General features: G+C 45.9%; 1 protein-coding gene across 1 annotated transcript in view; it reads right to left on the bottom strand.

Moving 5' to 3' along the window:
* The window catches only part of LOC129703149 (unconventional myosin-VIIa-like), a 111,452-nt gene that overhangs the window by 54,683 nt on the left and 40,704 nt on the right, over positions 1-16,065 (bottom strand). Inside the window, exons 14-22 of the mRNA XM_055645316.1 lie at positions 13,005-13,144; positions 11,840-12,050; positions 10,454-10,589; positions 8,260-8,420; positions 6,445-6,615; positions 5,536-5,694; positions 4,204-4,296; positions 2,279-2,373; positions 2,017-2,101 (exon numbers count right to left, since the gene is read on the bottom strand). Coding sequence (XP_055501291.1) covers positions 2,017-2,101; positions 2,279-2,373; positions 4,204-4,296; positions 5,536-5,694; positions 6,445-6,615; positions 8,260-8,420; positions 10,454-10,589; positions 11,840-12,050; positions 13,005-13,144 — 1,251 coding nt within the window. The remainder of the gene's footprint in view (positions 1-2,016; positions 2,102-2,278; positions 2,374-4,203; positions 4,297-5,535; positions 5,695-6,444; positions 6,616-8,259; positions 8,421-10,453; positions 10,590-11,839; positions 12,051-13,004; positions 13,145-16,065) is intronic.

The following is a 16,065-nucleotide window of genomic DNA, read 5'->3' as shown; positions in this document are numbered from 1 at the left end:
TAAAACAATTGAGGAGGTGCTGAATATATTAATTTCCTAAGATATACAATGTAAATACATCTTCCAGGCCTATTCAGATATATTCAAGGGCACTATTGGAACTTAGAAAATAAATTGCAGGTGTCCTGGCTGAGATATATGAATCGTCTTTAGTCAAGGGTGACAAAGATAAGTTGCAAAGCTTCAAGAAGACTGAAAGGGATAGGTAGAGTGCTTAACATGTTTAAAGTCCTCTTCATGCATTATAATAATTCTGTCTTTAAAGAAGGTTGAAGCTGAGCATGTGCAGCTGACATTCACTGCAGTTTACTTTAGTCAGTTTCTGTTCTCTGTTGTCAAAGGACAAATGGCAATCGTAAAACAATAAAATAAAGTCGAAAGGGTAACAGGACATTTGCTTATCTGTAATGGGGTGACATTTGGCTGTGTTTACTGTACTGTGTTTTCTGGAGGTCAATGGTCTGTGAGTGTTGTAAAACCATTTGGGAAGAAGGAAAATTCCTAAGGTGCTTGCTATGGTAAGCAGGAAAGACTATAAAAGCAGATGAATCTTTGTTCATTGAGCAATCTCTTAGTTTGCTCCCCTGTGATTACCGTATTTGGCTCTCTTGAATAAAGTCTTGATTGTCTCTCCTGATCTTTGTGTTGTGTTTTAAAGTTTTCTTTAACAAGGGTGGGGTGCAGCAAGACTGGAAGATGGCTAATGATGTGCCTCTGTTTAAGAATGCAATGAAAAACCTGCAAACTGTGGAACTGTAGACCTGTGGGTGCAGATTTACTGGAGAGGATTCTGTGGAATAAGAATACACTTGCACATTTGAAGGATGAGTTGGTGAGGGATACTCAGCATAGCTTTGTACATGGGATATTGTTAGTGTCAGTTGGCTGAGGAATGGCTAATGGAGTTTAATTCTGGTAAGTTTGAGGTATTGCATTTTTGGAAGTCAAATCAGGTCAGGACCATAATCTTTGGTCAGGACCTTCATAGTGGATACTGGGGAGTGCTGTAAAACAGAGGCATTTCAGAGTACATGTGCAGAGTCCCTGAAAGTGGAGTGAATGGTAGATAGGAGGTGAAAAAGGCTTTGAGCACATTGAGCTTCATCAGCCAGGGAATTGAGTATAGATGTTGGGAAATGATGTTACAGTTGAACAAGAGATTGGTGAGGCCACAATTGGAGTATTGTGTTCCGTTTTAGCCACCCTCCTATAGGAAAGATGCCATGAAATTGGAACGAGTGCAGAGAAGATTTACGAGGATGTTGCCGGGACTCAAGGGCCGGCGCTATAAGAAGTAATTAGGCACTGAGACTTTATTTCTTGGAGTGCAAGAGGGTGATTTTATAGACATATAAAGTCATGAGGGTGAATGCAAGATAGGGCAATCAAAAACTAGACAGCATAGGTTTAACACGAGTGGGGAGAAAATTAATAGGAACCTGGGGTACAACCTTTTCACATAGAGCCTGGTGGGTATTTGGAATGAATTGCCAGAGGGAGTTGCTGAGGCAGGTACAATAACAATGTATGTAGAGGTAAGCTTTAGAATAATATGGGCCAAATGCGGACAAATGGAACTAACTTAGATGGGGTATCTCAGTCGACAATGACCTTGGGCCATAATGACTCTATGTTAGAGTCCAGCACAATGGTGCAGTTTCTGCCTCACGACTGCAGAGACCCATGTTCAATCTTGTCTACTAGTGCTATCTGTACGGAGTTTGCGCATTCTCCCCGTGGCACATTCTCCCACAATTTCTCCGGGTACTCGGTTTCCTCCCACATTCCCAAGACGTGCAGGTTTGTAGGATAATTGGCTTCTGTAAATTGCCCCGAATGTGTAGGATGTAAAAATTGTGATAACCTGGATCTAGTGTGCAGGTGATCAATGGTCAGCATGGACTTGGTGGGCCGAAGGGCCTGATTGCATGCTGTGCCTCTAAACTAAAGTAAAACCAGTGTGAACCTGACTCCTACACGACAGGTACAGACATTCAAGCATGAAGACAGAGTTACCAGTCGGTACTCCTGGCGACACCGTTGTCCCCTCCAGTGACTCTGAATCATCTGGGCAGCGGCCCTCACTCTCAGGAAGTTCTTCCTGTTGAAACACAAGGAAACACAATTAATTGTTCCATGTATCACTCCTTCTCCAGCGAACAGGAATATGGTGACAACACGCAACAAAATACCGATCTATTTACATGAATACAAGTGAAAGAAGAGGTCATTGTATTTGACCATAATGCCGGGTAGGTGTACGACTGGGGGAACTCACCTGTCTTTGAAACCACGCATGCGTTTTTGAATGATCAGAATGTTTGTTGTCAAGATTCTCTCTTGCTCAAGCTCCAAAGTCAGGTGGTGGCCCTCCTGGAAGGCAAGAAAGATATACGTAGGGCACAGGGAGGTCCAAGGCATGGGGTGTTGGGATTACAAGAAGAAATCCAGCAGCCCAACGTGACAAGCTAGCACCTCCAGTCTTCCACTTTATGTTTAGTGATTGAATGGGAGCGACAGGGAGGGGTGAATTGTAAAGTCCTGGGCATTTACAAAATGTTATTGGGTTTTTTCAATGGAAATCCATGGGCTGGTTGTTGGTGCAACATCACCTCTAGGGCAGGCAGGACTCCCCTTGCTTGGGCACTTCACTCCCCCATTCACACTCAGGTACAATCATTCCCTGCATTACTCAGTCGCTCCCCCACAAAGAAATAGAGCATCCATTCCTCCTTACCCCTTACTGCACACCTGCTATCTTTCCTATTAGAGGTCTTGGGAAATTGTGGCGTTCCTCCCTCTCTGAGATGTCTCCAAGTAGCATTTTGTGGTTGACTTTCCTTGCTGTGATTCAGTGGGGATTCCATGGGTAGGAGGAAAAGATGACTGTGACTACTCTCCAGATTCCCATCTCTCCTCCCTTATTCTGTCACACCAACTGCCCACATGACCCAAACCTCTCAGCCCCAACCAAAACTTGGCTATACAATAACTGTTCCTAGGGTGGGTCATGTGGGTAAACTCTGTCAGTCCCACTGATCCACATCAAAGACTTTCTAACTGTGCAATGTGTCCCCCCTGATGTCCCCCCTCATTCTTCTAACAGCGTGGTGCCCAGCGGGTGGAATTGTATATCGCTTTGTGTTACATCAGATAGCTCTTTTTTCATCAGATGATATTGTATTTTTGCTGAATCCTGACCTGGAGTTTACAAATTCAACTCTGTGACACAGGGGATGTGAATGGGGACTGGGGGGCATTGTACCTGGGGGGGGGGGTTGCACCAACAACCAGCCCATGGATTTCCATTGAAAAAACCCAATAACATTCTGCAAATGCCCGGGACTTTACAATTCGCCCCTCCCTGTCGCTCCCATTCCATCGCTAAAGAAATAGAGCAGTGTTATACACTGCATTAGAGGAGGGAAAGGAGTTCCAGAGAGATGTCTCCAAGTCCTTGCTGTGATTCAGTGGGGATTCCATGGGTAGGAGGAAATGATGACTGTGACTACTCTCCAGATTCCCATCTCTCCTCCCTTATTCTGTCACACAAACTGCCCACATGAACCAAACCTCTCAGCCCCAACCAAAACTTTGCTATACAATTACTGTTCCTAGGATGGGATGTGGGTAAACTCTGTCAGTCTGATCCAAGACATCACCTGCTGTTAACAGTGGACGAGTTTGGATAGATCAACTTTTTGCTAATTGGACAATTCTTGTGGGCCGATGAGGGTATGTAGAACTAGCTTCCATGCTGTATGACTCTATGATAGCATGTGGGTTTTTCTCAACTTGGGTGACCGGTTGGGCCGATGAGGCCCACGTCTAAAATGATGTGTTTGAGTGGGTGAATTAGCTTGTTACTGTAATGGGCCTTACTGTTCGGTTCATTGTGGATACTGGGGTTGAGTTGATGGGAATGCAGGGAGGTTAAAAATTAAGATTAATGTAGGAATAGTGTGAATGGTCATCAAATAGTGTTGATGGTTGGCACATACTGAGTGGGATGAATGGCCTGTTTATGTGCTGTATCTCTCCTTTACTCCTGCAGACTGAGCAGATGCATCACCTAATCCCTGGTCCCGGGACATGAAACTACCATGGGTCCCTTTCTGACCCTCAAGGATAGGTGTAAGGAACAGCACCGACCGAGGCTAGGCTCTCCCAGGCTTATGTCAATGGCTCTGTAGCTTACACAACCTTAAGGAAGATCTTTGTCTTCCCAATCTTCCAACCTCCATCAACTCCGATCACCGACTCAGCGATTTGCTTGCAGCGTAAGCAGACATCGTCCTGTAATTAAGATAGAAATGTGCACTGTTTCTCTGTTGGTAAAATAGAGAGCAGTAAAGTGACGTGACCCGCAATGACATACATCACTGTGCTACGAACAATACAATGAATAATACAATGATCAATATAAGGAGAATAGGACAGCAATGATAAGCAGAAATTATACCAGGTCCAGGGCATTACACCTGGAATGGGCACTGGCATCTGCTAATTGGCTTCTGAGTCTTGCGTGGACTGACCTTTGACAGGAAGATCTCTGAAGATCTTGGCACTATTTGAACTGTGAACTGCTGGTGGATAGAACTTTTGCGATATCATAGTTTAATGCAACAGCAAAGTGAAGGTGAAATGGAAGAAACGTTGAGTTTTCTAGCATCCCAGGCCTATAATGTGGATAAGTGGGTAGCTGCTGTTTGTTTGCAAACGGCCAGTCAAAGGGTCCCAGCCCAAAACTTCCCAGTGAATGAAGAGAGATGTTGCTGTTTCACGGGACACAGTCAGGGCCACAGAAGGAAGGGGGACATGTGGAAATTGAACTGAAACAGACTGAAAGAGGATGTGGGATGATGAAGTAGCTGGACCAAAATACAAGAGTGACATAAGAATGAACCACAGGCTGAGCTACGAGGAACACTTACCGTTTTCATGCAAGACGCAGAGCACAATGCAACTAGTGGTGATTCTGTGATGGCACACAACCTCACAAACAAGAACAGATCACAAGGTATTTATGATTTGGTTATTTGATCCTTTTCCGCAATAAACCAACCGTGTCTCCTTAGTGTTGAATCCACCCGTCCCTTTAAGATTTCCTTATTCCCCTTATTCCCCTCAAAGGAGTGGGTGATGCACCTGTGGGTGATTCAATTATAACAGAGGTGGCGATGGTGATCCGTTTGTGAGAACAACAGGCTGCTGATTCAAAGCATCTGCCACGTGCCAGAATACAGGAGATCGGGTCAATCCTGCCGCGCATATGAGAGGGCCATTCAAGAGTCTGATAACTGTAGGGAAAAGCTGTTTCTGAATCTGACAGTCCGTGATTTGTGCTCGTTAGGAGAGGTGAGAAAAGGGAATTTGATTCTTCCTACAATATGGTCCAATCCCTTCCATGCAAGACCCACACATTACCAACACCAATCACATGCCCGGGCCTTTAATCAGTATTATCCACGTTAACTATTGAACCTTCTGATTGGAAACGGTTTGGAAGATCCAGCAGACAGTTGTTTAACTCACCTCTGTGTACTGCCACAGTGCTGATCTCAGAGTGATCTTGTATTTCTGCACAAAATCTTTGAAAGTGAAGCGTATGGGATAACCTGACTTGCGGATACGGATAGTCTCCTTCATTCCGGAATATCGCAACTGTTTAGTGCACAACTCCCGATCAAACAGCTAGATGGAATTGGACCAGAAAATTGAAACATGTGAACATGAGGGTTAAATTTGAAAGATAAATTAATTATCAAAATTGGTGGAGTTTGCTTTGGAGAAAGTGAGAGGTGATCCCTGAGGCAAGCCAACTGTTGCACATGAAGATGGGAGGATGGAGTGAAACCTCACAATCACATTCCCAATGTCCATCCTCACCACTCCATCCCATTCCCAATGTTTATCCTCACCACTCCATCCCATTCCCAATGTCCATCCTCACCACTCCATCCCATTCCCAATGTTTATCCTCACCACTCCATCCCATTCCCAATGTTTATCCTCACCACTCCATCATATTGCCGATGTCCACCCTCTCCACCTCAGTCCCAGTGTTCACTCTCTCCATTCCATTCCCAGTGTCCAACTGCACCATTGCATCTCATTCCCAGTGTCCACTTTCTCCATCCCATTCCCAATGTCCACCCACATCATTCCACCCCATTCCCAATATCCACCCCCTCCATTCTAGTCCCAGTCTCCACCCTCTCCTCTACAACCTATTTTGGACCTGGAGAACCAACCACCACATCTGGATTAGACCCATCACTCCACATCTGGAGCAGAGAAACCATCAGTCAGTGTTTGGATCCAGAAACCTCACTCAACATCTGGATGTTACGGCCCATCACACCGGGATTTCACCCCCTTAATTCAGGGTGTGGACCCAGACACACCAACCCTCCCGATTGCCTCCATTGCGGGGGCTCTTACCAGAGGTTTCTTGTAATCATTGGGCTTGATGCAGCGAATGAAAAAGGGCTGACAAGCTCTCAGGGTTTTCATGAGGTTGTCGAGCGACTGTTTGAACTGGCTGCAGAGTGTGGACAGGCGTTTGTGGCTGTCGTTTGCCTGTTGGATGGAACCCCAGGAAACATTACTGGCCTGAAACAGTCGGAAAGATAAAATGGTTAAGGGGGTGCTCCTGGAAGCTCGGTACAATCCTGGGACTGACGTCTTAAAGACAAGTACAAATGTTATACCTTAGCAGTGAGGTGGGCACAAACTTTGCTGGTGGAAACTTTGTATTTAGATCCAGATTCATTTAAGAGCCAATTTATGGAAAAGGGTAACACACGAGGTGTAGACATGGCTGGGGCATGTTGCTGGGTGAACACAGCTCAGATAGCTGGTTGCAGCCTTTGGATGGTGGAACGCCCTCTGGGTGATGCCTGTGGAAACAGTAGATGAGGCCGGGGAGCAGAACTGTGAAATAAGCCATGGAGCCCAGCACCAATGACAGCAGGAAAACACACGAGAATGCAGCCGGCAACAGGGTGCACAAACAGGGAAATGGGATAAAGAGGAGTGGATGTGCATTGAAAATGAGATGGAGAGGTGGGGGTGGGCAGTGGGAATAAGATGGCGAGACAAGGATGGGCACTGGGAATGTGACGAAGGTGTACACAGAATGGGCTGGAATAGAGAGGGTTGACACTGAGAATGCGATGTGGACATTAGGAATGGGATGGGGTGAGTGGACATAATATTGGAGTGGGGATCCTGGTTGTTTGGATTCAGAACTGGCTTACCCATAGAAGACAAAGGGTTGTGGTGGAAGGCTGTTATTCCGGCTGGAGGCCTGTGAACAGTGAACTTTCACAGGGATCTCTGCAGGGATCTCTTATGAGATAGAAAAATGATTTAGACATAAATGGTTGGTAAATTTGTGGACAGCAGCAGAATTGGTGGAGTTGTAAACGATAATATACAGAGGGATCTTGGGGTCCAAGTCCATAGTTCCTGAAAGTGGCAACACAAGTACATTGCTTGGTAAAAAAGGGATATGATAAGCTTGCTCTATTGCTTTATTGGTCATGGCATAGGGCATATGAGTCAGGAAGACATGTTGCAACTTCATAGAACTTTGGTTAGGCCACATTTGGTGTATTATGCACAATTCTGGTTGCTCCATTATAGGGATGATATGGAGGCTTGGAGAAGTAGCAGGAGAAGCTTACCAGAATTCTGCCAGGATTAGAGGATATTACCTATTAGGAGAATTTGGAAAACCTGGATTATTTTCTCTGTTGTGTCAGAGGCTGAGGGGATACCAGATAGAAGCATATAAAATGATGAGAGATGGAAATAGGGTATAAAGTCAAAACCTTTTTGCCAGGGTGGAAATGTAAAAAACTAGAAGATAAATCTCTAAGGTGAAAGGGGCAAAGTTTAAAGGAGATGTGCAGGGCAAATGTTTTTACACAGAGAGTAGTGGGTGCCTGGAATGCACAGCCAGGGTTGTTGCTGGAGGCAAATACGACAGTGGCATTTAAGAGGCTTTTAGATGGATACGTGGATATACAGGAAATGGAGAGACAAAGAACAGCTGCAGGTAGAGGGGATTAGACATCTTGTTCAGCACGGATATTGTGGACTGAAGGGCCAGTTCTTTATTCTATGACACTGGCAATGGGATGGAAAGGTAAGGGTGGACACTGCAAACAAAATAGACTACAGGGGACATGTGCAGCTGACGATACAAAGACTGAACTGGAATAGATTGAGCTGACAGACTGTAACCTGCACCTTGATGGATCCTCCATGAGGAATGTTACGGTGGTTGGCCTTCCCCCTTGGTGTTGTCCCGGTGCTGGCCTGGAAGATCTGTGTGAGGAAGGTGTTGCTGGAAGAGTGCACAACCTGGGCGATGCTGAAACTCAAATCATCTCGGTTCTTCTCCAGGAAGCCTGTGGGTATGAAGGGACATGAATTGTCTCAGCTGCTGAGGGTGCCTACCTGCTGAGATTGTACATCTGCTGGGATTGTCTACCTGCTGGGATCTCCAGCTGCTGAAGATAAGATACCTGCTGGGTTTGTATATCTGCTGGGGTGTCTACCTTCTGGGAATATAAACAACACTCCTGAGCTGAGCAGCAAAATGAGGCAGTCAGGACCTCCTGAGTCAGCCATGGCTTCACCCAGCTTGTGCTCAGACAGGCCCAATCATCCAGCCGCTGCAACTTTGCCCATGGTCTTTTACCTTCTTCACCTGAAGTTCACATCAAGTGCCTTCCCCCCACAGACCCAAGACTTCATTACTCAGATTGTGTGAAGGAAGTTGGATTGCCAGCTTTACACTCAGAGTCATAATATAACTCAGCCCCTGAAACCTGCCCAACCAATATGATCACAGCAGATGTGCCCCTGGCCTCATCTCCTCTTCTGTGCCAGTTCCCCAAAGATCTCAATTCCCCAATCTTTCAGAAATGTACCCACCTCCACCTCAAATACTTCCACCAAGTATACCTCAGGGGCAGGGAATTCCAGAGATTCAGTGCCCTCTGCTAGACCTCCGTTTTAAATGACCTTCCCCTAACTATGTCCCCTCATCCGAGATTCTCCCACAAAAGAATACCTCTCAACGTTTACCCGGTCATGCCCTCTGAGGATCTTCCGTATCTCAATAAAGTCACCCCTCATTATTCTAAACTGTACATAACACAGACCAAACCTATCTAATTGCTCTTGATAGGAAACCCTCTCATCCCATAGATTAGCCTGTGAATTTGATTTGAATTGCCTCCAATGCACCTACACTGACTACTAATTTGTAATGTCCAAGCAAATCAATGTGTAGGTGCCTGCAGAAGGGAATTGAGTGGCTCACAGGGGCCACTCCAATGGACCAGGCTCATAGTTATTGGACTGGAGTCACATGTGATCATGTGGGGACTGGGCAGGAGGCTGATTTCCCCCAGGAACATTGGCAAGCTTCCCCCTTCTTTACTCCTTATACACCCACGACTGTGCAGCCATGCACAAATCCAATTTAATTTTCAAATTTGCAAACGACACCACCATTGTGGGCCAGATATCAAATAATGATGAGGCAGAGTACAGGAAAGAGATTGAGAACACTGTGTCCTGGTGGCGAGACAACAACCTTTCCCTCAATGCCAGCAAGACAAAGGAGATAGTGATTGACTTCAGGAAGTAAAGTGGTACACGTACACCAGTTTGTATCGACGGCACCGAAGCAGAGATTGTTGAAAACTTCAAATTCCTCGGAGTCAATATCACAAACAACTTCTCCGGACCACCCAAATTGAAGCAACGATCGAGAGAGCACACCAACGCTCTACTTCCTCAGAAGGCTAAGGAAGTTTGGCAAATCCCTTACAACTCTCAACAATCTCTACAGATGCACCATGGCTTGGCTTTGGAACAGCTCCGTCCAAGACCGCAAGAAATTGTAGTGAATTGTGGACGCAGTCCAGACCACCATACAAACCAACCTCCCTTTCATTGACTCCATTTATAGCTCGCGCTGCCTTGGCAAGGCCAGCAGCATAATCAGCGATGCGTTTCACCCTGGCCATTCCCTCTCCTCCCTTCTCCCATCTGGTAAAAGGTATAAAAGTGTGAAAATGCACACCTCCAGATTCAGGGATAGATTGGTCCCAGATGTTATCAGGCAACTGAATCAACCTACCACAACTAGAGAGCTGTGTTGACCTATCATCTACCTCATTGGTGACCCTTGGACCATCCTTTGCTGTCTTTACCTTGCACTAAACGTTATTCCCTTATCATGCATCTATACACTGCAAATGGCTCAATTATAATCACGTTTTGTCTTTCTGCTGACTGATTAGCACGCAACAAAAGCTTTTCACTGTACACATGACAATAAACTAAACTAAACTCTTATTCTTGGAATATCTCCCCGCCTGAACTCTAAATAGCCCAACTCTGCGCAATGAGGCTACTACACCAGTACCGTTTGAGTCGTAGTAAACCACTCCAGCAAAGTGCGAAATGCCAAACTTAGTATCGTGGGAGCTCTTTGGAGGGAAGTAGATTCCACTGTTGCTATGGTGATTATTCAACTTGTTTAACATTGTTCGGTCAGTGCCCTATGGAAAAGAAAAATGAATATATTTCATTATATCAACTTTTACAACTACAGCTCTCTTCAAGGACAGGCACCAAAGTAGGGCAACTGTGGAGGCCTCAATAGGCCCAACTATGGGTGAACTGGGGTTGGGGACTGGACTTTGTGCCTTCCCTCATGGTGGGAGCCATTGTGGGGGGGATGTTCTTTGTGTTTAAGACTCTTATTGGTGTTATGTCTGTATTTTTTTTTGTGTGCTGCAAAATGGCAAAAAGCATTTCACTTCATTACACCTCGGTGTATGTGAATGTGACCAATAAAATACCTTTGATACCTTTGAGGATAGAAGAACAGGCAGCCAATTTGTACAGACAAGATCCCATAAACAGCGATGGTTTTGTCCAGACCATTTGTAAGTCAACAATGTTGATTGAAGCATCAATTCAAAAGGGAGGGGTTGATTTCCAAATAAACTTCTTATATTTTCTGTCCAGTCTCCAGAGCAGAACCGCAAACCACACTTTTTGGACTTGTCTACTGGGTCACATCACAGGAGAAAATATCTTCAAGAATGGGGGAGGGATGGACTGATTGGGAGAGAAGGAGGGGGGAGAGGGGAAAGAGAAAGGGGGAGAGGGAGGGGGAGAGGGAGGGGGAAAGGAAGGGAGAGAGGGAGGGGGGTTGGGTAGGGGAGGTGGAGAGGAAGAGAGAAAGGAGGAGAGAGAGAGAAGATAGGTGGGAGAGCGACAGAGAAAGGAAAGAGAGTGGAAAAAGGGGGAGGTGGGAGAGTTGGAAATGGAGAGAGATTGTAGGAGGAAGGGCAGAGAGGCAGGGGTGGGGAGGGGATAAGTGCAGCTCCAGCAACAGCCAGACGCTTACCCCCATCCAGTCTCTTGATCGGCGTTCCATTCACTGCCCTCAACACTCAGCACACCAGGCTGCAGTGCATTAAAAAAATGCTGTAAAAAAACCCAACTGCACATCTCCCTCAGGCTTCCTCATCAGCTGCACAACAATGCAAGCTAACTCCTACGGGCGTAACCACCTGCAGATTCCCCTCGCACACTTGAAAATACCTTGTCTTCCTTCATCATTGCAGGACCTGAATCCGAGAACTCCTCATGCAACAGTGGCCTAGAAACAGCTTCACCACAAGGAATGCTGTGCTCATGGCAGCGGCTTCCAACAAGGGATTGCATTCAATATTGGTTTTGTAACTCAAATCCCATTGAGTGACAGAAGCTTCAGTGCAAAGGGTACAGGACGACTTACCTTCAGCAACTTGCTTTCTTCATCAATGAGTGAGATGATGCTCATTGGTTTGATGCTGAGAACATCCAGCACCTTTTGGTTGTCAACAAAATCGATGTGCAGCCAGTCGATGTTCTCCTGAAGGTACTCCGCTTGTTCCTCCTTGAACAGGTGCCTGACGAAGAACTGCTGCAACTGCTCATTGGCATAATTAATGCACAGCTGCTCAAAGCTGGAAAGGATAAAGCAGGGAGTCAAAAGCACCAGGGCGAGTTCAGGAAACATCCGCTAACCCCGCACTCTTTGTGCTTTAATGGTACTGGACTTGCAGATCTGGGGGACAATAGAGTTGGAAACAGAACCTGGTAAATCAGATGCTGGTCCCCTGGGATGTGTACAGAATTGATTACCGGATGACACCAGCATCATCGGCAATACCAGGGCTGGATCCAAGTCTGATACCCCCATCATATCCATCAATAAAACACAAGGAAGTTTGAACGCAATGTAAATAATCTGAACGGCATCTCTGTTCAATTGGCACACAAACTCTCCTTCTCTTTCAGTTACATGCAAAATCCAATTAACACCATCCAGCATGAATAAAGGAGTCCACCCTTCGAGCCCACCCAGAAGAGTCACGGGGAGATACAACACGGAAGCAGGTCCTTCCACCTCAAGCAAGTTACACTAATCCTACATTGATCCCACTTTTTATTCTCTCCGCGTTCCCATCAACTCCCCCCAGATTCTGCCACATGTTGTGGGCAATCTACGGTAGCCAGTTCACCTGCTAACTGGCATGTCTTTGGGATGTGGCTGGAAACGCAAGCACCTGGAGGAGACAACACATCGCAGGAGAATGTGCAACTTCCCCACAGGCAGAATCGGAGGTCAGGATTGAACCAGGGCCTCCAGCACTATGTGGTCTAAGTCTCCAGTCTCCAGCAGTGGCCCTACCCGTTACACCTGCTTCTGTTTACTTTTAACTCCCACCTCTCCTGATCACACACCTTCCATTGACATGAAACAATTAAAACAAACTGCTCAACCTATGCCCTGGGCCCAAAGAATCCCTGGCACACACCTGAAGCAAGGAATAGGTCACTGTACAAGTAAATACATGAAGCATAAACGCAAATTGCCATCTGCCCTGTCACAAATTCTTAGAAGAGGAACTGGATACCTGTTTAAGTCAAAGTTCTCAAAGCCAAAGATGTCCAGCAATCCAATTGAAGAGGCCTTTCCTGAATTATTGGCAGGTTGAGTGTAGGTCACAGCGTTAACTTTGTTCACGATCCACACAAAAAGATGGCTGTAAATCGCCTGGTTGAAACAATCACAGATGTGGTGTTATTTTGATCACTGGCACAGATTGCACAGCCTATTTAAGAGCCTCTCTAAATTTCTCTTAAATGTAGTGATTGTAACTGACTCCACCATCTCCTCTGGCAGTAAGTTCCTGATATCAGCTGTACCCTCTGTGTAAAAAAACGTATTGCTTAGATTCCCATTCTCTCACAAACCTGTGGCCTCTCATTTTGATTCCCCTATCATGGGAAAAAGATTTTGACTATTTACCATATCTATGCCTCTTTTAAACTCATAGGAACATAGAAACATAGAAAGTAGGTGCAGGAGTAGGCCATTCGACCCTTCGAGCCTGCACCGCCATTCAATACGATCATGGCTGATCATCTAAAATCAGTACCCCGTTTCTCTCCATATCCCTTGATTCCCTTAGCCCTAACAACTAAATCTGACTCTCTCTTGAAAACATTCAGTGAATTGGCCTCCACTGCCTTCAGATTCCACAGATTCATGACTCTCTGGGTGAAAAAGTTTCTCCTCATCTAAGTCCTAAATGGCCTACCATTTATTATTAAACGTGACCCCTGGTTCTGGACGCCCCCAACATCGGGAACATTTTTCCTGCATCTACCCTGTCCAACCCTCTAAGAATTTTATATGTTTCTATAAGATCCCCTCTCATCCTTCTAAATTCCACCAGCCCAGTCAACCCATTCTTTCATCATACGTCAGTCCCGCCAGACTGATCAATCTGAAGAAGGGTCTCGACCCGAAACGTCACCCATTCCTTCTCCCCAGAGATGCTGCCTGTCCCGCTGTGTCTGCCTTCGATTTAAACCAGCATCTGCAGTTCTTTCCTCTGCACGCCACACCCGCTGGAGCGTTGAGACTAGGAAGTGGTTGTGACCTTGACCTCACGGTTGTAGCGTGATAAGATGTCCGCCCACAAGATGGCACGCCTTGCTGACTAAACCCATGCTAGCTGAAGCAGTGTTCCGTGGAGAGGTGGAGGTAACAACTTTTATCTCTGAAATCTCCATGGGGATGTGGAATTCCACGTTTCACTCTCCGGGATCCCTGAGCTTGCAAAGCCTCGCCTTCAGAGAGATAAAATGGTAAACTTGCCAATCAGTGGGTAAATAAGGGGAAAAAGTGCTGAAGGCTGGATTGGAGTAACTCCAAGTACATTGCAATGCGTAGGAATGGTCTCCAGTGAATGCTGCAGTTATTCCCCGAGTCTCCGTGTTCTGGGTGAATGGGTTTCCACCAGAGAACACGGCGATTGTGGACCAGCTGCTTTGGATATTGGCGCCAGTTGTTCATAGACGTGTGAGGTCCAACTTCTGTCTGAGATGCTGGGGGGGGAGGGGGGGCAGCAAGCAAGAATCCCAGCTGGAAATGTCTGGTCAAGTGTGGTAAAGAAGGAATGGTTGGAAATGCAGATAGCTTCAGATTAATATGATTTTACATTGCCTTACGCTGATAAATCAGAAATGTACGATCCGATTTCCATTGGCATCCTTTGGGGAGGCGTTAAGAGTGGTAAATTCCTAAGGCCAGATAGCTTCCATCCCAAGGTTTTACAGAGTGTAGGAGTGAACACGCTAATGTTTAAGAGCCACAGTCAAACAGGACAGAAACAGGCCACTCAGCCACTGTCGATGACAATCAGCAAGTACCCATCTATCCTTTACTGGTAGATTGATGCCTGCTCTGTAGCTGAGTCCTGGGCTACAAAGAGCTTGACAATTATATTACTGTTGCTGCCACTTTCCAACCTGCCCTTACCTTCACATGATCAATCTCTGCCTCGTCCTTTTCTGGATCTCTCTGTCTCCATCTCAGGCCATCGCTTAGCTGCTAGTATCTATTACAAACCTACTACCTCCCACAGTTATCACAACGATTCTTTAAAGATCTGTCCTAGCAACAGCACATTGATGCAAACACAAAGAAAACTCACCCTCTATTTCCTCAGACGTTTGAGAAGATCTGAATACGCTATTGGACTTCTACATGTATACGGTGGAGAGCTTATTGACTGGTTGCATCACGGTCTGGTTTGGATCTTGAATGCCCAGCAACAAGCTGTGGTGTTCAATGACCTAATCCCCACCCGCTACCACTCAACTCAGACACGTGAACATCGAGAGGCTCAAGAGTGCAGATGCTGTGGGCTTGAGCAGAAACAAACTGCTGGAGGCAGCATCTGTGGAGGCAGAGGGATGGTCGACACTTGGGTCGAGATCATGCCTCAGGATTGAGAGTCAAGGGGGAAGCTTGAGGAAAAGCACCTCATCTTCTATCTGGATACATTGCACTTCTGAACTTAATATTCAATTCAACATGCGGTAACTGTATCGGTTTTCCATCCGTGATATTGGCTCAGCTTGTTTTGTTTTCGCCTTTTTACCCTCTGGGAGTCGAGGACACTCCCAGCCTGTTTGACTGGACATGTCTTCCTGCTCTGCCTCTCACATCTCCCACGTTCCTTTGTCCCTCTTCCTTTATGCCTTTTATAATTCCAACATCCCAAAGTCACACATCTTTGGGATGTGGGAATAAATCAGAGACCAGGTGGCAAACCAATACAGAGTCACAAGGAGAATGTGCAAACTCCGTGTCAGCTCCGAAGGTCAGGATTGAACCCAGATCGCTGAAGCAGCTACACCAACGCACCACCCTTAACTAAATGTCCTATAATTTTACAAAGATCTCTCAATTCAAAAGAGAGAAAATAAGTTTGCTTTATTTTGCAGAGAGGGTTAGGACTATAGAAATATCTCTGATTGGGTGAGGCTAAGGTTACCGAGGGGATATGTTGAACAGGTCATCCAGTCAGGTTAATGGGAGCAGTTAAAGAAAGAGCAATGAAATTAGATCAGTTAACGAATGGGGGAATCTGGCAGAAAGATAAGGTGAAATGCTGGCTGGAG

This window comes from Leucoraja erinacea, chromosome 14 (genome assembly GCF_028641065.1).
Source record: "Leucoraja erinacea ecotype New England chromosome 14, Leri_hhj_1, whole genome shotgun sequence".
NCBI classification, from domain to species: domain Eukaryota; kingdom Metazoa; phylum Chordata; class Chondrichthyes; order Rajiformes; family Rajidae; genus Leucoraja; species Leucoraja erinaceus.
This window is presented reverse-complemented; position numbering and strand designations above follow the sequence as displayed.